General features: G+C 39.4%; 2 protein-coding genes across 3 annotated transcripts in view; one reads left to right on the top strand and one right to left on the bottom strand.

Moving 5' to 3' along the window:
• Positions 1-6,215, bottom strand: part of L2HGDH (L-2-hydroxyglutarate dehydrogenase) — a 50,504-nt gene extending 44,289 nt beyond the window's left edge. The window contains exons 1-2 of one of the 2 annotated variants that reach the window (XM_040226791.1): positions 6,001-6,215; positions 656-771 (exon numbers count right to left, since the gene is read on the bottom strand). In XM_040226791.1, the coding sequence (XP_040082725.1) occupies positions 656-771; positions 6,001-6,137 (253 nt within the window). In that variant the 5' untranslated portion in view covers positions 6,138-6,215. The remainder of the gene's footprint in view (positions 1-655; positions 772-6,000) is intronic. The other variant, XM_040226792.1, reaches the window with a different exon arrangement.
• Positions 6,216-6,280: 65 nt separating this feature from the next.
• DMAC2L (distal membrane arm assembly component 2 like) lies at positions 6,281-17,003 on the top strand. The gene is made up of 5 exons (XM_040226782.1): positions 6,281-6,373; positions 12,149-12,260; positions 13,151-13,359; positions 13,927-14,098; positions 15,866-17,003. Exons 2-5 carry the CDS (start codon positions 12,154-12,156, stop codon positions 15,978-15,980), a joined length of 603 nt encoding a protein of 200 aa, XP_040082716.1. The 5' UTR covers positions 6,281-6,373; positions 12,149-12,153; the 3' UTR covers positions 15,981-17,003.
• The last annotated feature ends 144 nt before the right edge of the window (positions 17,004-17,147 follow it).

Genomic DNA, 17,147 nt, shown 5'->3' with positions numbered 1-17,147 from the left:
AATCCTCAAACAAAGGGACAGAAGTTGAAGGGCACATGAGCACAATCCTGGGAAACATTAGGCAGTTCCTCAGAGGTCTCAGTGGAATCAAGCTCACAGCTTCAACCTGGATAACACACCTTCACAAGATTTTCCCTCCTTCCCTGTTAACTCTCCCCACCCACTGTCTCCTGCTTCCTTGGATAACCTCACAAGTAAATCACGTTTTTTTTTTTTTTAAGTCACTCAGTCATGTCTGACTCTGCAACCCCATGGATTAATACAGTCCCTGGAATTCTCCAGGCCAGAATACTGGAGTAGGTATCCTTTCCCTTCTCCAACCCAGGGACTGAACCCAGGTCTCCCGCATTGCCGGCAGATTCTTTACCAGCTGAGTCACAAGGGAAGCCCATATCCAATATCCAGTATCCAAGCTCTAGTCCCAGGCTCTGCTTTTTGAAGAATCCAGACTGGGACACTAGCATTGACACGTAGATTGAAAGATGCAGAACTGACAACATGAGCAGGTGTTCAGGTTTATTGTTGTTGATCAGTTGCCCAGTCATGTCCTATCCTTTGCAACCCCATGGACTGCAGTACATCAGGCTTCCCTGTCCTTCACCATCTCCCAGAGTTTGCTCAAAGGTGTTCGGATTAAGCAACATAATATACATACCTAAATCTTTCTCCTTCTCCAGAACACCAATGGAAAGTGCTGGATGTCGCAGGATGAGTGCTCTGGCAGAGGCAAGCCCCACAATTCCGCCACCAATAATGACTATATCAAATGAGCTTTAAAAGAAAGCCATCTTTAAAGTAACACATGTTTACAATAGATTTTATCAAACTTCTCATTTTCATCACCAATGAACAATTAAACTATTAATTAGTAATCATTAAAATCAAATGTTTACTGGGCTTTCTGATATTTGGCTTTTAAAGTTAATCAGCTACAGCCAGCAGGCAGAATGGCTAGTTGCTCAAGCTGCTCTAAGTCTCCATTATACTCTGCATAAGCTGGCTCCATCAGTGGTTTACTCCATTAAGTATCACACTCTCCCCTACTAACTGTCAAAAATTCAAGTGCAGTATTCTTTTGTGCTTTTTGTTTGTTTGTTTCTGGGTTTTGCAGGTGGGGGGTTGGCCACATTGCATGGCATGTGGGATCTTAGTTCCCCAACTAGGGACCTAACCCACATACCCTGCATTGGAAGCATGGAGTCTTAACCACTGCACCACCAGGAAGTCCCTCAAGGGCAGTATTTTTGAGGACAAGTTAGCATTAAGTCTTTAACACCTTAGTGTGCAAAAAGTCATAATTATTTTATTTTGCTTAGAAGGAAACAGTGAGAAAATCAAACCTTAAGGAAATAAGTCATCCAGAAATGGGCTCAGAACCAATTTTAGTCACGATAACTCTGATTACACAATCATTTAAAAAATTAGAAAGGGTATGTATAGTCTAACTCAACAGTGAGAAGCTTAAAAAATTACCATTAGCATTGATCTCATGGTCAACAAATCTAGGTTTTATAGGAACATGGCCAATTTCACTTTTTCACCCCACTTATTTTTTTTCACTCCCTCTTGCATTATATTATTTCGATCTAAATTCTAAACATCATCTGTAAATATCCAATATGTTATTTCTAAAAGAGGTCTTTAAAACACACACACAATGCTATTATTCTAACCAAAAAATTCAGTTTTTAAATATCTGCAAATATTCACAATTAAACTTTAAGAAGAAAACACAGGAGAAAATCTTTGGTATCTAGGGCTACTTGAAGAGTTCACATCAAAAGCATGACCCATAAAGGAAAAAACTGATAAACTGGACTTCATCAAAATTAAAAGTTTTTGCTCTGCAAAAGACTCTGTTAAGGGGATAAGATGATGAACAAATTGGGAGAAAACACTTGCAAACCATATACATGACAAAGGACTCAATTCTTGAAATAAACAAGTCATTTAGAGAATGGGCAAAAAATATGAACAAACATTTCATCGAAGAAGATAGATATAAACATGGCAAATAAGTACATGAAAATATACCTTTAGTCATTAAGGAAATGCAAACTAAGACTACAATGAGATATCACTACACCCCTATGAGAATGACTTTTTTTTAAAAAGTGATAACACCAAATGCTGATGGAGATGAGAAGAACTGGATCAACTCACACATTATTGGCAGGAATGTAAAACAGTACAACCACTCTGGAAAAAGAGTATGGCCCTTTCTTAAAAAACTAAACATGTGCTTACTACATGTCTTAGCAACTGCACTCTTTGGCATATATCTGGAGAAAAACATTGTTCAAAAGAATACATGCACCCCAGTTCGCTGCAGATCTGTTTACAATAGCAAGTTATGAAGCAACTGAAATGTCCATCAACAAATGAATGGACAAAGATGCGGTGCATATATACAATGGAATATTACTCAGTCATTAAAAAGAAATAATGCCATTTTCAGCAACATGGATGAATCTGAAGATTATCAAACTAAGAGAAATAAGTCAGATAAAGACAAATATCATACATTGCTTAATTGGGCAATCTAAAAAAATGATACAAATGAACTTATTTACAAAACAGAAAGACAGACTTAGAGAATGAACTAATGGTACCAAGGGGGTAAGATGGGTGGGGGGAGGGATAGATAGGTTGGCAGTTTGGGATTGACAGGTACACACTGCAATATTTAAAATAGATAACCAGCAAGGACCTACAGGGAACTCTGCTCAATATTCTGTAATAAGATAATGGAAAAAGAATTAGAAAAAGAACAGATACATGTATGTCTGTGACCGCATCACTTTGCTGTATACCTGAAACTAACACAACACTGTTCATCCACTATGCTCCAATATAAGAAAAAATATGAATATGAATTCACTTGACATCAGATTTCTAAATTGTGACAATGCCATCCATAAGTCAATAGAGCCACTTTCTTGGTGGTCCAGTAGTTAAGACTGCACTGCCAATACAGAGGGGGAGGGTTCCACCCCAGGTCCAGGAAATAAAGTCCCACATGCTGCACGTTGTAGGCAAAAGACAAAAAGCAAACAAACAAACAAAAGAAGCCAAAAAAAAAAACCAAACAGAAAACAAAACAAAAACAACAACCAAAAAAACAAAAAGTCAATGAAGTAGTAGTTTCAAGAAGGAAAAAAGGATTTCTAACCTAGAGTTAAACTGTATCATTTAAATATGAGGATTCAATAAAGATATTCTTAGATAAAAAAGGCTACAGGAACTTTAACATCAAGAGACACTCCTAAAAACACTACTGTACCAAAATTTAATGAGTTATCAACTCAAGAAGTTAAATACAATAAGGAAAAATAATATATACAGATATATAATATATAAAACAAACATATATATAACAAAATATAACAAAGAAGAAAAATCCTTTATTTGAAAAGATTTATAAAGTAGACAAATCTCTGGCAATAGTAAGGAGGAAAAAAGTGAGAAGACACAAATAAACAAAATAAGGAAAAACATGTAAAGACATGACAATGATCTTAAACATAATCAAAGAACATTATGAAGATCTATGTGCTAATAAGTTTGATAATGTAGATGAAATGGGGTGAGGGACTCAAGCAAAATTACTGAGACAAGAAGAAATAGAAGTTTGGAATCAATTGCTATAAATTAGTCATCAAAAGTTTTCCACCTAAACACACACACACACACGTGTGTAAATTTTACCAAAATTTCAAGGAATGGGTAATCTCTATCATCGAAGATGTTCCAGAAAAATTTAAAAAGCTGAAAACTCCCTAACTCATTTTATGAAGTACCTATGACTCAGGTTCCAAAACTGGATGTTGGTGTTGTTTATTTGCTAACTCTGTCTCTTTTGTGACCCCATGGACTGGATCCTCTGTCCATGGCATTTTCTAGGCGAGGATGCTGGAGTGGGTTGCCATTTCCTTCTCCAAGGGATCTTTCCAATTCAGGGATTGAACTCGTGTCTCCTACTTTACCACTCCTACTTTACCACTGAGCCACTTGGGAAGGCCCTAAAGTGATAGTGTTAGTTTCCAAATCATGTCCGACTCCTAGTGACACCTTGGACTGTAGCCCACCAGGCTCCTCTGTCCGTGGAATTTCCCAGGCAATAATATTGGAGAAGGTTGCCATTTCCTTCTCCAGGGGATCTTCCCAACCCAGGGACTGAACCCAGGTCTCCTGCATTGTAGGCAGAGGCTTTACCATCTGAGCCACCAGGGAAATCCCTAATACTGGATAAGAAATACAAAACAGCATTAAAAAAAAAAAGCATATTCTATACAAGTAAAATCCAGCTGAAAGAATATAAGATACTATTTATCATAGCAACAAAACAATAAGGGAATCTAAGAATTAACCTAAGAAAAAACGAACTTCACAGAGAAAAATTTTAAACTCTATTAAATAACAAAGGCATGTGTGTATGCATGCTCAGTCGTGTCCAACTCTTTGCCATCCCATGGAGTATACTCCTCTGTCCATGGTATTATCCTGGCAAGAATACTGGAGTGGGTTGCCATTTCCTCCTCCAGGGGATCTTCTGGACCCAGGGATCAAACCTGTGTTTCCTCCCACTGCTGCACTGACAAGTGGATTCTTTTACTGAGCTACCTGGGAAGCTCCTAAATAACAAATGAGTATGCATAAATGAAAAGATATGCCAAGTTCATGGATGGGAAAACTCAAAATTATAAAGAAGCAATTCTCTTCCAAATCTATCTACCTAATGTAATTTCAATTTTCAAAATAATCTTTTAAGATACTAAATGTTATATAGAATAAAGTCTGTAAGAAGTGAAGCAATTTAAAAAAAACGAGTGCATGTAAAACTGATGAAAATCTGAACAAGGTCTATGGATTGTGCTAATATCCTTTTCCTTGTTTTGACACTGTTATTATAGTTAGGTAAGATGTTGGAGCAAATTGGGTGAAGAAGGGTACATGAGAGCTCTCTGGTCTGGGTTTTTGTGGGTTTTCTTTGGGAAGGGGGACTTCCTATGGATCTTTAATCATTTCAAAATTTAAAAAGTATAAACAAAACCTTCACTAACCTTACTTTTCTTCCCTTAAGAAAAGGTTCCCAAAAGAACACGATGAATCACAAATTCTATTCCACACTAATTCCCCTCCAACCCACTAATACACAGCAGCCAGAATCAACTTTTGAAACATCAACATTTAATCACGTCTTTAAAAGTCTCCCAGCGCCCTTAGAATAAAATTCCACGTGCAGTTAAAGCAAAACCTCTGCTGTGATGTAACCCCTCTCCGGTGTCTTTCCACACCATCCTCTGTTCCGCCAAGCTCCACTCACACTCATGTTGCCCACATGCTAGTTCCCGAAAAAAAGCCAAGAGCTTTCCAGCTTTGAAACCTTCGCATAAACCGCTCCCCATACAGAGAGCAGGTAAAAAACAGTAATTTCATACGTGATCTCCACATTTCAAATCACAGGACGCTGAATTCTGCAGGGTTTGATTAGCAGCTGAGCTGCTTCTCATACGGGCAACTCTATGCAGCCGTGTGTGTGCCAGGGAACGGACTGATTTAAGACCGGTTTCAGATGTTCCAAGTAACATCAGGAAGGCCAGCGAACAAACAGCACGTTTAATTGCTTACAGTGTGTGAGGTCCTTTTAATCCTCAAAACGACCACTTGCGCGAGAGACTAGGTTGCGATTCACAACTGAGCCTTAAAGGAGCTTAAGTAACCCGCCCAGGGTTGAATGGGAAGCGGTGGAGTTGTATTCAAAGCCAGGACTGTTCTTGACCTCTACTCGATACTGCCTTTCTTATTCTTCTCCTCTCGCCCACAAGCCTACGAGTGATCCAGGCAGGTAGCTCCTGGGATCTGAGGCTGGAGCCCGGGCTTCACAGGATCCCGACCTTCTCTCTCGCCGAAGAAGAGCAGAGGCAGAGGTCCAGCACTAGGCACCTACCTCCAAGAGAGGCAGCGCAGACCGCGGGGGGCGGGCCAGCGGGTACTCACCTGGTGCTGGCTCTGCGGCCACCCTGGCACAACAGCCGGGATTTCCCCGACGCGGGTGTGCGCGCCGCGAAGCCCCCGGGGAAAATCCCGCGGGCCCGTCCGCAGACACCGCCCAGGTAACGCAGCGCGGGTACCATCGCCTGCGCCCCTTTCCCTGCCTCAAGCTCTAGAAGCCAGCCCTTGCGACCTGCAACGCCCGCGTCCCAGCGCCCTCTAGCCCCGCCCCCCCAAGCAGAGGCCAATGAAGGGAGCGCCTTCGCCCCACGTGGGCGCAGCCGCCAGTGGCCAATGGACGCGCGCGGCGGAGGGCGAAGGGCAGGCTTGCGCCGCCGTAGACGCTGGGGACGCCAGCTTGCTCCTTCCTTTTGACGCTGTGAGTAGAGGAGCTAGGCCCCGAGAGGGGCGGGACTAGTGGTGGTCACCCTCTCCCCTTTCCCTTCTCCCATCGCTGGGCTAACTGAAAATCTGGCCCGCCGAGTCAGGCGTCCTCGACCTGCACAGCCCAGCGGACTTGGCGCCGCAGGACAAAGTCTGGGGATGATGATGGTGAAAATTTTCGTTTGGGCAGGCCCAGAGGCCCTCCTTTCCTCCAGCTAGGCCCCGCCCCCTCGACCCGTCCCCGCGTCCCTCGTGGCTCCGCCCTCTCAACCTCGCCTCTTCCTAGCCCCGCCCCACGTCCCTAGCGGCTCCTACGGAGAACCTCTGTCTCCAATGCGTCTCCTACAGAGCGGAGTGCTCACTAAAGGGCACGGTCCAGCCCTAACCTCCAGACTGAGGCTCTGTCATGGCGACGCCTGATAGTCTGCTGTTTTCTGGCCATCCATATATGTGGCTCCTGACATGTCATTCATTATTCGTCTTGTAAATATTGAGCGCATAAATGAAACAGACGGCTCGGTCTCTGCCGTCATTTAGCGATGTTTCCCGCCCACCCCCCTTTTTTTTAAATATACTGGCCTGACATGTGGTTTTAAATATGCTTTGCGGGCCTGGAAACAATTCACCTGTGCATGTCACTTCACCCCTGTTTAGCTATAAAATGAGGGAGGCAGGCTGTGTAATCTCTGAAAGACCTGTGTCAGATTACGTGATCCTCTAGTTCTGTGCCTAACTAACACCTGTTGTCAGTGTTTGATGGAAGGTTTTGTTTCTTTATTTTAATTTTTAGGGTCAGGACAGCTGAGCAAAACAAAAATAGAACGATGTAACTTTATTTCTTTATTTGGATTTAGCAGATGGAACAGTGGTAAAGAATATGCTTCCAGTGCCAAATGCAGGAGGCACAGGTTCAGTCCCTGGGTCCGGAAGATCCCCTGGAGTAGGAAATGGCAACCCACTCCAGGATTTTTGCCTGGAAAACTCTGTGGACAGAGGAGCCTGGAGGCCTGCAGTCCATGGGGGTGGCAAAGAGCCAGACACGACTGATCACCCCGTGGGCACTGACTTTACTGCTGGAAGAACTTACTTGCCTGTCTGAGTTTGGCTCCAGTTATTAGTCACATAGCTCGGGAAAGTGGAGTCACCACTTTCCCTCAGCCCCTCCTCTGTGAACCGTGAGTGATGTAGGGTCCCCCTCATAGGATTTTTGTCCTATGAGCAATTTAAGGCTCACCAGATGTTTAGCACAGTAAGGTGCTCAATAAAATGATGGGTTTTATTATGTTTATATGGTTTTTATCACTGGATAGTTATGCATATTTTCTTTATTTGTGAAAATAATGTGGAATGTTGCCTGCTTGTTCATCACAAATGAAAAATAAGATATTCATTTTTTAGTTTTTAATTTTTTATTATAAAATTTCTTAATTTGAATTTTGAGTTAATTGCAGATTTCCATGCAGTTGTAAGAAACAGTAGAGATCCTGTGTACCCTTTACACAGTCTTCTCAAATAGTAACATCTTGTAAAAGTTTGTTATAACAGCATAACCAGGAACAGCCCATGGGTCTTATTCAGATAGCCTGTTTTGCATTTGTGTTCATGTTTAGTCCTGTACAGATTTTATCACACCTGTATAGATTCTTATTCTTATTATTATTATTGGTCATGCAATGGGGCTTGTGGAATCTTAGTTCTCTGACTATGGATGGAACCCTGACCCCTGGCAGTGAGAGTGACCCAACCACTGGACCGCCAGGGACCTCCCCATGTGTAGAATGTTGTATCCATCACAGGCAAGCTACAGCACAGATCCATCACCACCAAGATCCCTCCAGCAAGGCACCCTCTTCCCCATTCTGTTCTCACTTTCTAAAATTTTGACATGTCAAGAATGTTACATAAACAAAATTATATAGTATGTAACTTTTTGGAATTGACTTTTTCATTTAGCATTATCCCATGAGAGCCATCCAAATTGCTGCATGTATTGATAGTTCATTCTGTCTTATTGCCGAGAAGTATTTCATGGTATGAATGTACCACAACATGCTTAACCATTCACCCTTTGGAGGATATCTGAGTTACTTCTAGTTTTTTGACTATTTCGAATAAAGCTGCTATGAAACTTAGTGTACAGCTTTTTGTGTGAGCCTGTTTTTGTTTCTCTAGGATAAATGCCCAAGAGTCCAATTGCTGGGTCATCTGATAAGCACGTGTTTAGTTTTGTAAGTGCCAAACTCCTTTCCAAAGTGGCTGTACCATTTTACATTCCCACCAGCAATGTTGAGTGATCAAGTTCCTCTTCAGTGTCTCCAGTTTTTGGTACTATCACTGTTTTTTATTTTAGCCATTGCACAGGATTGTAGTTGATTTGTTACTAGGTTGAGTATAGAATTATACAATCTAGGGTCTGTGGTCAGGCTTTCATGAGTCAGTTCATAGTAGTAACTGTTTACTCTTCTGTGATTTTGAGCTTGTACTTCCTAGTTTAGCAAAGTGAAAGAACTCAAAATACACATGTACTTTTTATAAAATTTTCTCTGCTTAGCTTCTCGCCTAGTCTTGACTGTACATTAATTTGTTTCATCTCGATTATCTCAAATCAAGAGCTCACCTTACATTCATTGACCCTGTAATGTCTTTGGCTAGAGACATTTGTTTTCTGGCCACCACACCCACCTGAAGCTGAGAATTCATGTTCACCTTCTGTCTAGGTCAGAACCCATAAGAAATTAGTTCAGTGAGTGTCAGGTGATACTGGCCTAGGGTGACTGGGGACCTTTGCTTCTAATTCCTAAGGAAGTGCTCTGTCACTCTATTTCACTAGACTCTAGGACACATCAGGAATAAGAACTGGCATCAGTAATGGACGATTCCAGTGAAGTGGGGTTATAATCTGGGGGGGAAACTCCCCAATTCTGATACCACCTCACCCTTCTTTCCACACTTTCACTGCCCTCAAGAACAGGTTGGCTAGGTTAGTCTTTTTGACCCCTAAATTAGCCCATCATTTTGAATAGACCACCTAAGTAATTATGGTTAATATATAAAAAGAGAACCTGCACTTTTTAAAAGAAACTTGTTTTTATGCAAATTGGAGAACTCTCCATCTCCTATTTTGAGGCACACATTAGAGCTCTGGCCTTCTCTAAGTCACAAACTTCATATCAACTTTTGGAAACATCTGTTAAAAACTTACAGCTCCAAGTCATGTTATGATAGTAAGAAGAATTTTTAAAATAATTTGAATTCCTGAGTCATTTATCACAGCAGTAGCTTAGTAATGTTTATTTTTTAACTTGAATTTGAGTGGTTTCTTTTAATTTGTGTTCCTAGTCACTCAGTTGTGTCTGACTGGAACCCCATGGACTGTGGCCTGCCAAGTTCTTCTGTCCATTGAATTTTCCAGGCAAGAGTGCTAAAGTGGGTTGCCATTTCCTTCTCCAGGGGATTTTCCCAATCTAGGAATCAAACCCGTTTCCTGTGCCTCCTGTATTGCAGTTAGATTCCTTATCTGCTGAGCCTTCCCGGAAGCCCTTCTTTTAATTTATTAAAGTTAAATTCACCAACTCACCACCAGAGGTCTCCTTTTTCCCTCTAGAAAGCATTCTTAGAGGTAGCTGCTTGAATTCATTTGAAATTCCCAGTATCAATTAATTAACAAAATTACAGTTGAGAATGCAAAAAACTACCAGTTATTTTTTTTAGGTTTACTGAAAAATAAAAACTTAATTTTCATGTTTAAATTATTTTGAATATAATATCCAGTATTTCTAGAGATCATAAGCTGAAGGTCTTTCTCTTAAGCTGAAATATACAGTTGACCAAAATGAATCAAGTGACTTCAGTTTTCATACTTCTCTAATTTTTCTGCTTAATGACAGTTTCTTTGTTTCTGCATGAAAATTTATCAGCCATTGAAGATTGTTAATTCCAAATATTTATTGAACTTGCATTAGGGGATGGTGCTGTGCCTGGTGTTAGGAATAATTGAATGTGTGATTTTTGCTCTTCCTTTTGCTCTGCATACTTTAAATCTTTATTGCATGAATGAATAGATGGATGGAGATGGTATTTGAATAAAGTCTTGAGGTTGGGAAAGATTTCCATAGGATTCTAGGTGGGGCAGGGAGGACTCTAGGAGGGAACTAGGAGGGAACAGCCTGAGATGAATCCGGAAAGACCCAATTTGTAATATCGTTGGCAGCCAAAGAAGTTGCTGAAGTGGGCGTGGGTGGTGAGAGATTTAATCAAAAGCAGTGAAGATCTGAGAATGTGGGAGGAAGTATTTATAGCGTGGGGACACATTTGTAGTAATGAAGGCAGAGTAATGGCGGAAAAGGAGGGAAGAAGGTAATAGGTGACCCCAGGGTACTGTCCTCAGACCTCAGCTCTCATTGTTTACAGCCTCAACACCCATCGGGCGTTTCCTCAGCTCTAAGGTGGTTCCCTCTCAGGACTCTTTCTAGTCCTCTTCTTTTTCTTGAGTTCTGGAACCATTCAAGGACTGAGGAAAGAGCCCTTGACTAATAAGAGTGAAATCTAGGTTCAGGTTTCAGCACTGCACTGCTAACAATTAGCCATGAAACACTGGGCAAGTCCCTTTAAACAGGCATTTATTAATACCCCGCCTTCTTCCAGGATTTTAGGGTGTCAGTGAGTTACTTAATATCGGGGCTTCAGTCTCCTCATCTTTGAATGGCCCTCATTCTTGCTGCTGCTGTCTGAGGAATCTTCCTGAATCACAGTTCTGCCCATGCCAGCGCTCTGTGCTGAAAACTCAGTGACTCCTAGCTACCTGCAGAAGCCACACAGGAGACCCTTCCCATTGGGACTGTATACTGTCAGTCTCCTCATGACCCCCATGTTCTAAGCCAACTGAACTACAATAAGCCTTAAACGTTCCCACCGCAGCTAGTCACCTGACCTACCTTTTCTTGGCATCTTTGTTGAAATCCTTGTCTTTACTCTTTTGAGGTATTTTTCAGGCTCCATCATTTATTTTAACTCCCTGGTGGCTTGTCTTAGCTCACTCTACCCTGCATTAAGTTGTCAGCTCCTCAAAGACAATGTGTCATTTGTCTGTGTTTTCCCCCCCACCTGGCACTTTAAGTCAGGTTGAGACCCAGTTTTGAAATCACTTTCTCAACTCATGGTTATGGATTTTTACAGCTGGAAATCATCCGAGCCAGTCATCTCATTTTATAAATGAGAAAACCAAGGGTCAGAGAGGTTAAGTTGCTTGTCTAGTCTTTCCCAGCTGCCCTGGCATAGTTCTTGGTTTGCACTGTTCTGGGGACGCTACTTACAGTCTTCATAGGAAGATCTATTTCCATGATTCCTCTCCTTTTCTGGATGTAAGTGACTTAACCTTGATACATTGCTTCTTGGATGATTTTAGTTTGTCATTTTGATATTGGAAATGTGGATTGGGACTGGAACTGGTTTCGGTAAATCTGTACATGCACTACCTGAATGGACACCAGGTGGCGCCACTGTGGGCGGACTCCAATTGAAGATCGAACAAGTATAACTTAATGTCAAGGCTGGGAGGAACCATAGAGACCATCCAATTCTGCCTCTCCTTTGCAGCAAAAGAAACCAAAAAAACAAACAGCAGTAACTTGCTCAATAACTACTGAGGGGTAAATGAGTCAGCTTTATCATCACAAGAGCACTGAGTCTGAAGTTGTGAAGTAAATTACTGTATGTATGGGTTCTGATTGCCAACTGATGATCTAATATGAATGCTATTTTATGTGTCTAGAGCAAATGATGCTGTTTGGAAAAATTTCCCAGCAGCTCTGTGGCTTAAAGAAACTCCCATGGTCACGTGACTCCCGATACTTCTGGGGCTGGTTGAATGCAGTGTTTAATAAGTAAGTTGCCCTTACTAAAGTGAAGAAACATGGGGATTGTTTCCGCTCGATGAGTTCCCAGTGGCTAATCTGGTTTTCTTATATTTCAGATGTTATTTGTGTTGTGTATGCAGTATGATCCTAATTTTCTTTAAAAAAAAAAAAAAAAGACCAAAAAATGATAGGTTATAGAATATTAACTGTGACTAACTGGGTTGCAGGACTTCAGTGATTCTTTTTATTCATTCTTTCAGTGCCTTTCAAGCTTTTTAAAATGATCTTTTATTATTTTTATAATCAGAAAAGCTCAGTAATGTTAGAATATTTTATTCTGTGACTTAAGCAATGTAGTTAACCTTTTGAATACTATCAAGTGAATTCAAGTTTTAAAAATGTTATTTGGTGGCATGCTTATTTTGAAACTGGCAAAACTAACCTCCTCATTGCTTAATACAGCATTAATACCACTAACTAGAGAAAAAGGCATGTGTAAAAATTAATAAAGATCACTTACGGACATTCATTTGAACAAATGTTCAAAATTATTCCCTTTTTAAATCTTTTATCATTAATAAAAATTATAACCAAGTGTTGTCATTCATTCAATACGTAGTTACTGAGTATCTCCTGGACTCAAGCTACTACGCTGCATACGAGTCAATGAAGACCCATGTCTGCCTGATAAACTCAGATTTTTTTTTAAAAAAATGATTTGACAGTGTTCACTTGAAAACAGAAGCAAAAATGGTAGCAAGTAGAGCTACCATTGAATGTTTTCTTTTCATGGATTTATCTCCCTCCTCATCACATGAAGTGGAAAGTAGTTGCTATTCTGTGTTTATGTTGGTGAACATGGCTAAGAAGCTAGTGACGATAGGAAAAACTACCTGCTTTTCTTCTCGTCCCCCCAGAGTGGATCATGACCGTATCAGGGACGTGGGTCCTGACAGGGCAGCGTCAGAGTGGCTGCTGCGCTGTGGGGCCATGGTGCGCTACCACGGCCAGGAGAGGTGGCAGAAGGACTACAACCATCTCCCGACAGGCCCTCTGCACAAATACAAGATTCAGGCAATTGACGCCACCGATTCCTGCATCATGAGCATCGGGTTTGATCACATGGGTAAGTCCTCTATCGTTTGTTATGGGAAATGCAGGTGGTTTGCAATGACTTTTGGTTGCAGTTGACTCACTCTTACAGTCATACAGGTGTCCTTCTCGCCCTTTTCAGTCCAATCCAGCTTGTATCTTCTTGTGTATGATATTTATCTTAAGTTACATAGAGGTTACAAGTACCCTCCTCTCCTTTCTCTCCACACTAAGCTGTGGTTTATCAACTTAATATTTAAGGTCTTGTTTGTTAAACTATCTTTGTCAAACTTCTGACATTGAGTAACCCTGACTAATATAGAAATAATTATATCCACACAGCCTCTGCTTGTGTGGGCATTTCATTCCTCAGTGCATGGGCATCTGACTGTAGAATGGCCCTGTCTGTCAGCACAATCCATGTAGTGAATACTTTGTGTAGTTAATAGGGTGACTAATTGTTCCAGTTTTCCTGGGATTAAGAGGTTTCCTAGGACTTAGGACTTTCAGTCCTGACACCAGAACAGTCCTGGGCAAGCTAGGACAGTTGATCATCTTAATGGTAAAGCAGGTTCTTAAACCGTACTTTTTTCCCTTCCAGAAGGCCTACAGTATGTTGAAAAAATAAGACTATGCAAGTGTCACTATATTGAGGATGGTTGTTTGGAGAGACTTAGCCAACTTGAAAATTTACAAAAAAGCATGTTGGAAATGGAAATAATTTCATGTGGGAATGTCACAGATAAAGGTATCATTGCTTTGCACCATTTCAGGTAGGTGGTCAGTGTCAAAATGGAAACTTGATCATGTTAAGGTGAATAATCAGAATTTAAAACAGTTGAGAGATGGTATCTTTTTTTAATTCTGAAAAACAGAATTTTAAAAAATGGTTTAACTTTCAGCCACAATCCTTTAAAACAGTTGAAGTTATCACTTTAATATCTTATAGTTATATTGCATTTTTTAGGAAGCATCTTTTTAAAAAAAATCAATTACATAAAGCACCTAGCATGATGCCTATTACAGTTGTTGGTGCTCTCAGTAAACATCAGCTATTATACTTCCTCCTCATCTTTTAAAGTATTTTCCCCCCATGTTCTGCCAATAACCTCAGCATCACAGGAAGTTTAAGAAATCTTAAACATTAGAACCAAAAGTACAAGATTGTTTGTCTCTTACGTTAGTTCAGGCTTTGTGGCTTCATCTCGTAATAGAAACTTGAGTTGTTTTAAGAACTTCCCCAGTTTCTTTTCCTTTCTAGGTTAAGATTCATATTTTTAAAATTCAATCTCATTTAAAATAAAAGCAGAAACATAGCATAGTTCACCCGTTTTTCCTGCTTCTCACCCCAGCTTGGCAATAACCACCAATCTGTTTTGTGTATCTGTGAGCTTGCTTATTTATTTTTAGCTTCCACATATAGGAGATCATACAGTATTTGTCTTTCTCTGTCTGACTTACTTCACTTAGCATAATACCCTCGAGGTCCATCCGGTTTGTTGCCAATGCAGAATTTTATTTTTTTATGGCTCAATACTACATACATGCATATACTGTATTTTCTCTATCCACTGACCCATCAGTGGACTTTTAGGCTGTTTCTGTAGAGTGACTATTGTAAACAATGGTGCACTGAGCACGGGTATGCAGATGTCTTGTTGAGTTAGTGTTTGTGTTTTCTTCAGATAGATACTGAGACATAGAATTGTTGAATCATATGGTAGTTCTTTTTTAATTTTTTGAGGAATCTTTATGCTGTTTTTCATATGACTGCCCCAATTTACAGTCCCATCAACGATTCCCTTTCCTCTGCGTCCTCGCCAACACTTATTTCTAGTCTTTTTGATAATAGCCATTCTAACAAGTGTAGGGTGCTATCTCATTGTGGTTTTGATTTGCATTTCCCTGATAATGATGTAGAGTATCTCTTCATGTACCTGTTCTCCATCTGTATGCCCTCTTTGGAAAAATGTCTATTCAGATATTTTGCCCATTTTAAAAATTGAATTGTTCAGGTTTTTTGCTGTTGAGTTGTATGAGCTTATACATTTTGGATATTAGCCCCTTATTAGATATATGACTTTCAGGTATTTTCTCCTGTTCAGTAGGTTGCCTTTTCATTTTGTTAATGGTTTTCTTTGCTGTGCAGAAGCCTTTCAACTTGATGTAGTTCCACTTGTTTATTTTTGCTTTACTTTTAGTGTCAGATTCAAAAAATCATAACTACAACTGATGTCATATTTTATATTTAACATACAGAGGAGTTCTATGCCATAATATACATATTTGGAAAAACTCAGCAGAATTATTGACATAACCAGAACAACCTACCTTTCCAAAGTCTAGATTAGTTCCTAGCATGAATTTCATTTAAAGTAGTACTCTAAGATTACTGTTCTAAAAGTCATTTTGAATGTGTAGGATGATATGAACACACCCTGTGTGTAATTTCTTAAAAAGCCAATAAAACAAGTTTATTTTTAATGCTATAAGAGTAAAGGTCAAATTACATTAACTTTAAAAAATTTCTTTTTTTACAGTAACCTCAAGTATTTGTTTCTAAGTGATCTTCCTGGAATAAAAGAAAAAGAAAAACTTGTTCAAGCCTTTAAGACATCACTGCCTTCTCTGGAGCTAAAATTAGACTTGAAGTAAAATAATATTTCAATAAGTATCTTAATTCAGTGTAGAGTGTCATTTTAAATTGATTCTTAACAGCAACAAATATTATATAGTTATCAGCAGAACTATAAGGATGTTATATCGTGACATTTTAGCAGAGTCCATCATGTAGAAAATAAACATTCAGATGTGATTCACTAAAGTTACTAAGTTGGAAGAATTTATGTACGCTAAATCATATTAAGTGCAAATCAGATACCCTTTTAATTTTAATATATTCTTTATTTTATAATGGTATCTATATAAATATCTCGATATACTTAAGTTCTTTAAAATGATTTAAATGTACAGTACAGATATTTATTTTTTAACAGTAATTTGTTTCATTTTAAAGTTATTGAAGCATGCTACTATAAATGTACAGTTATGAAAAACTGAAAGCTAAATTTCAGATTCATTGATGGAGTCAATTATGCAAAGTGATCAGAGGTTGCTGGAGCATTCCCATTGCTTCCCAGGATTTGCATGCATTTCTCATGATCCTGCATATCTGTGCTCTTTGTAACATACATCCTTTCTCTGAATAAACAGTTTCTGGCTAATTTGTCTAGTTTGTAGGCTTAATCTGGTGTTTTATTAAAACTAGACATGAATACTTGGCTGGATTTAAATAACTTTGCTTATTCCAATAAACCAGAGGAAACAATAATGAAGACCAGCACAGCTTTACCTATTTTTGCTTAAATTTAAAAACTGCTTAAAGAGGAAAAATTTAACATGTCAATTAGAAACTATTTTGTATTCCCTCATATATGTTGGATAGTATTTCCTATGAGTATGAGCACAAAATTCACTTTATGTCTAGAACACAGTAATAATGAATATCATAGATAAAATCAGATCTTTATTTTTACCTCTTTGAAATGGCCCTGATTCTATTATTGTTAGTTATATGCCAACTTGTTTGAGGATGTCTGTATGTTTGGTTTGAACATTATTCTGTTGGATATAACCTTGACTGGAGATAGTTTTAAAATAAACACTTTATGTGATGCACTCTTATAGTAGAAAAATGAATTTTAGTTGTGTTTAGAAACTGGATTATGTAAATAGCACATGCCATAAATGATATACTATTTACTAATTGCCACTGTCATTTTAAAAATCAGGAAATGTTTGTCTCATGTGAAACAGTGGTGA

This window comes from Oryx dammah, unplaced genomic scaffold, assembly GCF_014754425.2.
Source record: "Oryx dammah isolate SB20612 unplaced genomic scaffold, SCBI_Odam_1.1 HiC_scaffold_26, whole genome shotgun sequence".
Lineage (NCBI taxonomy): Eukaryota > Metazoa > Chordata > Mammalia > Artiodactyla > Bovidae > Oryx > Oryx dammah.
The sequence above is the reverse complement of the archived record's forward strand: the minus strand, read 5'-3'. Positions and strand labels throughout refer to the sequence as shown.

Excerpts from the sequence above, each read along its gene's own strand:
- DMAC2L (XM_040226782.1), top strand. The coding sequence starts at position 12,154 with ATGATGCTGTTTGGAAAAATTTCCCAGCAGCTCTGTGGCTTAAAGAAA. Across the intron at positions 12,261-13,150 it reads TTGAATGCAGTGTTTAATAA|AGTGGATCATGACCGTATCA; the intron begins GTAAGTTGCCCT and ends TCGTCCCCCCAG. Across the intron at positions 13,360-13,926 it reads CATCGGGTTTGATCACATGG|AAGGCCTACAGTATGTTGAA; the intron begins GTAAGTCCTCTA and ends TTTCCCTTCCAG.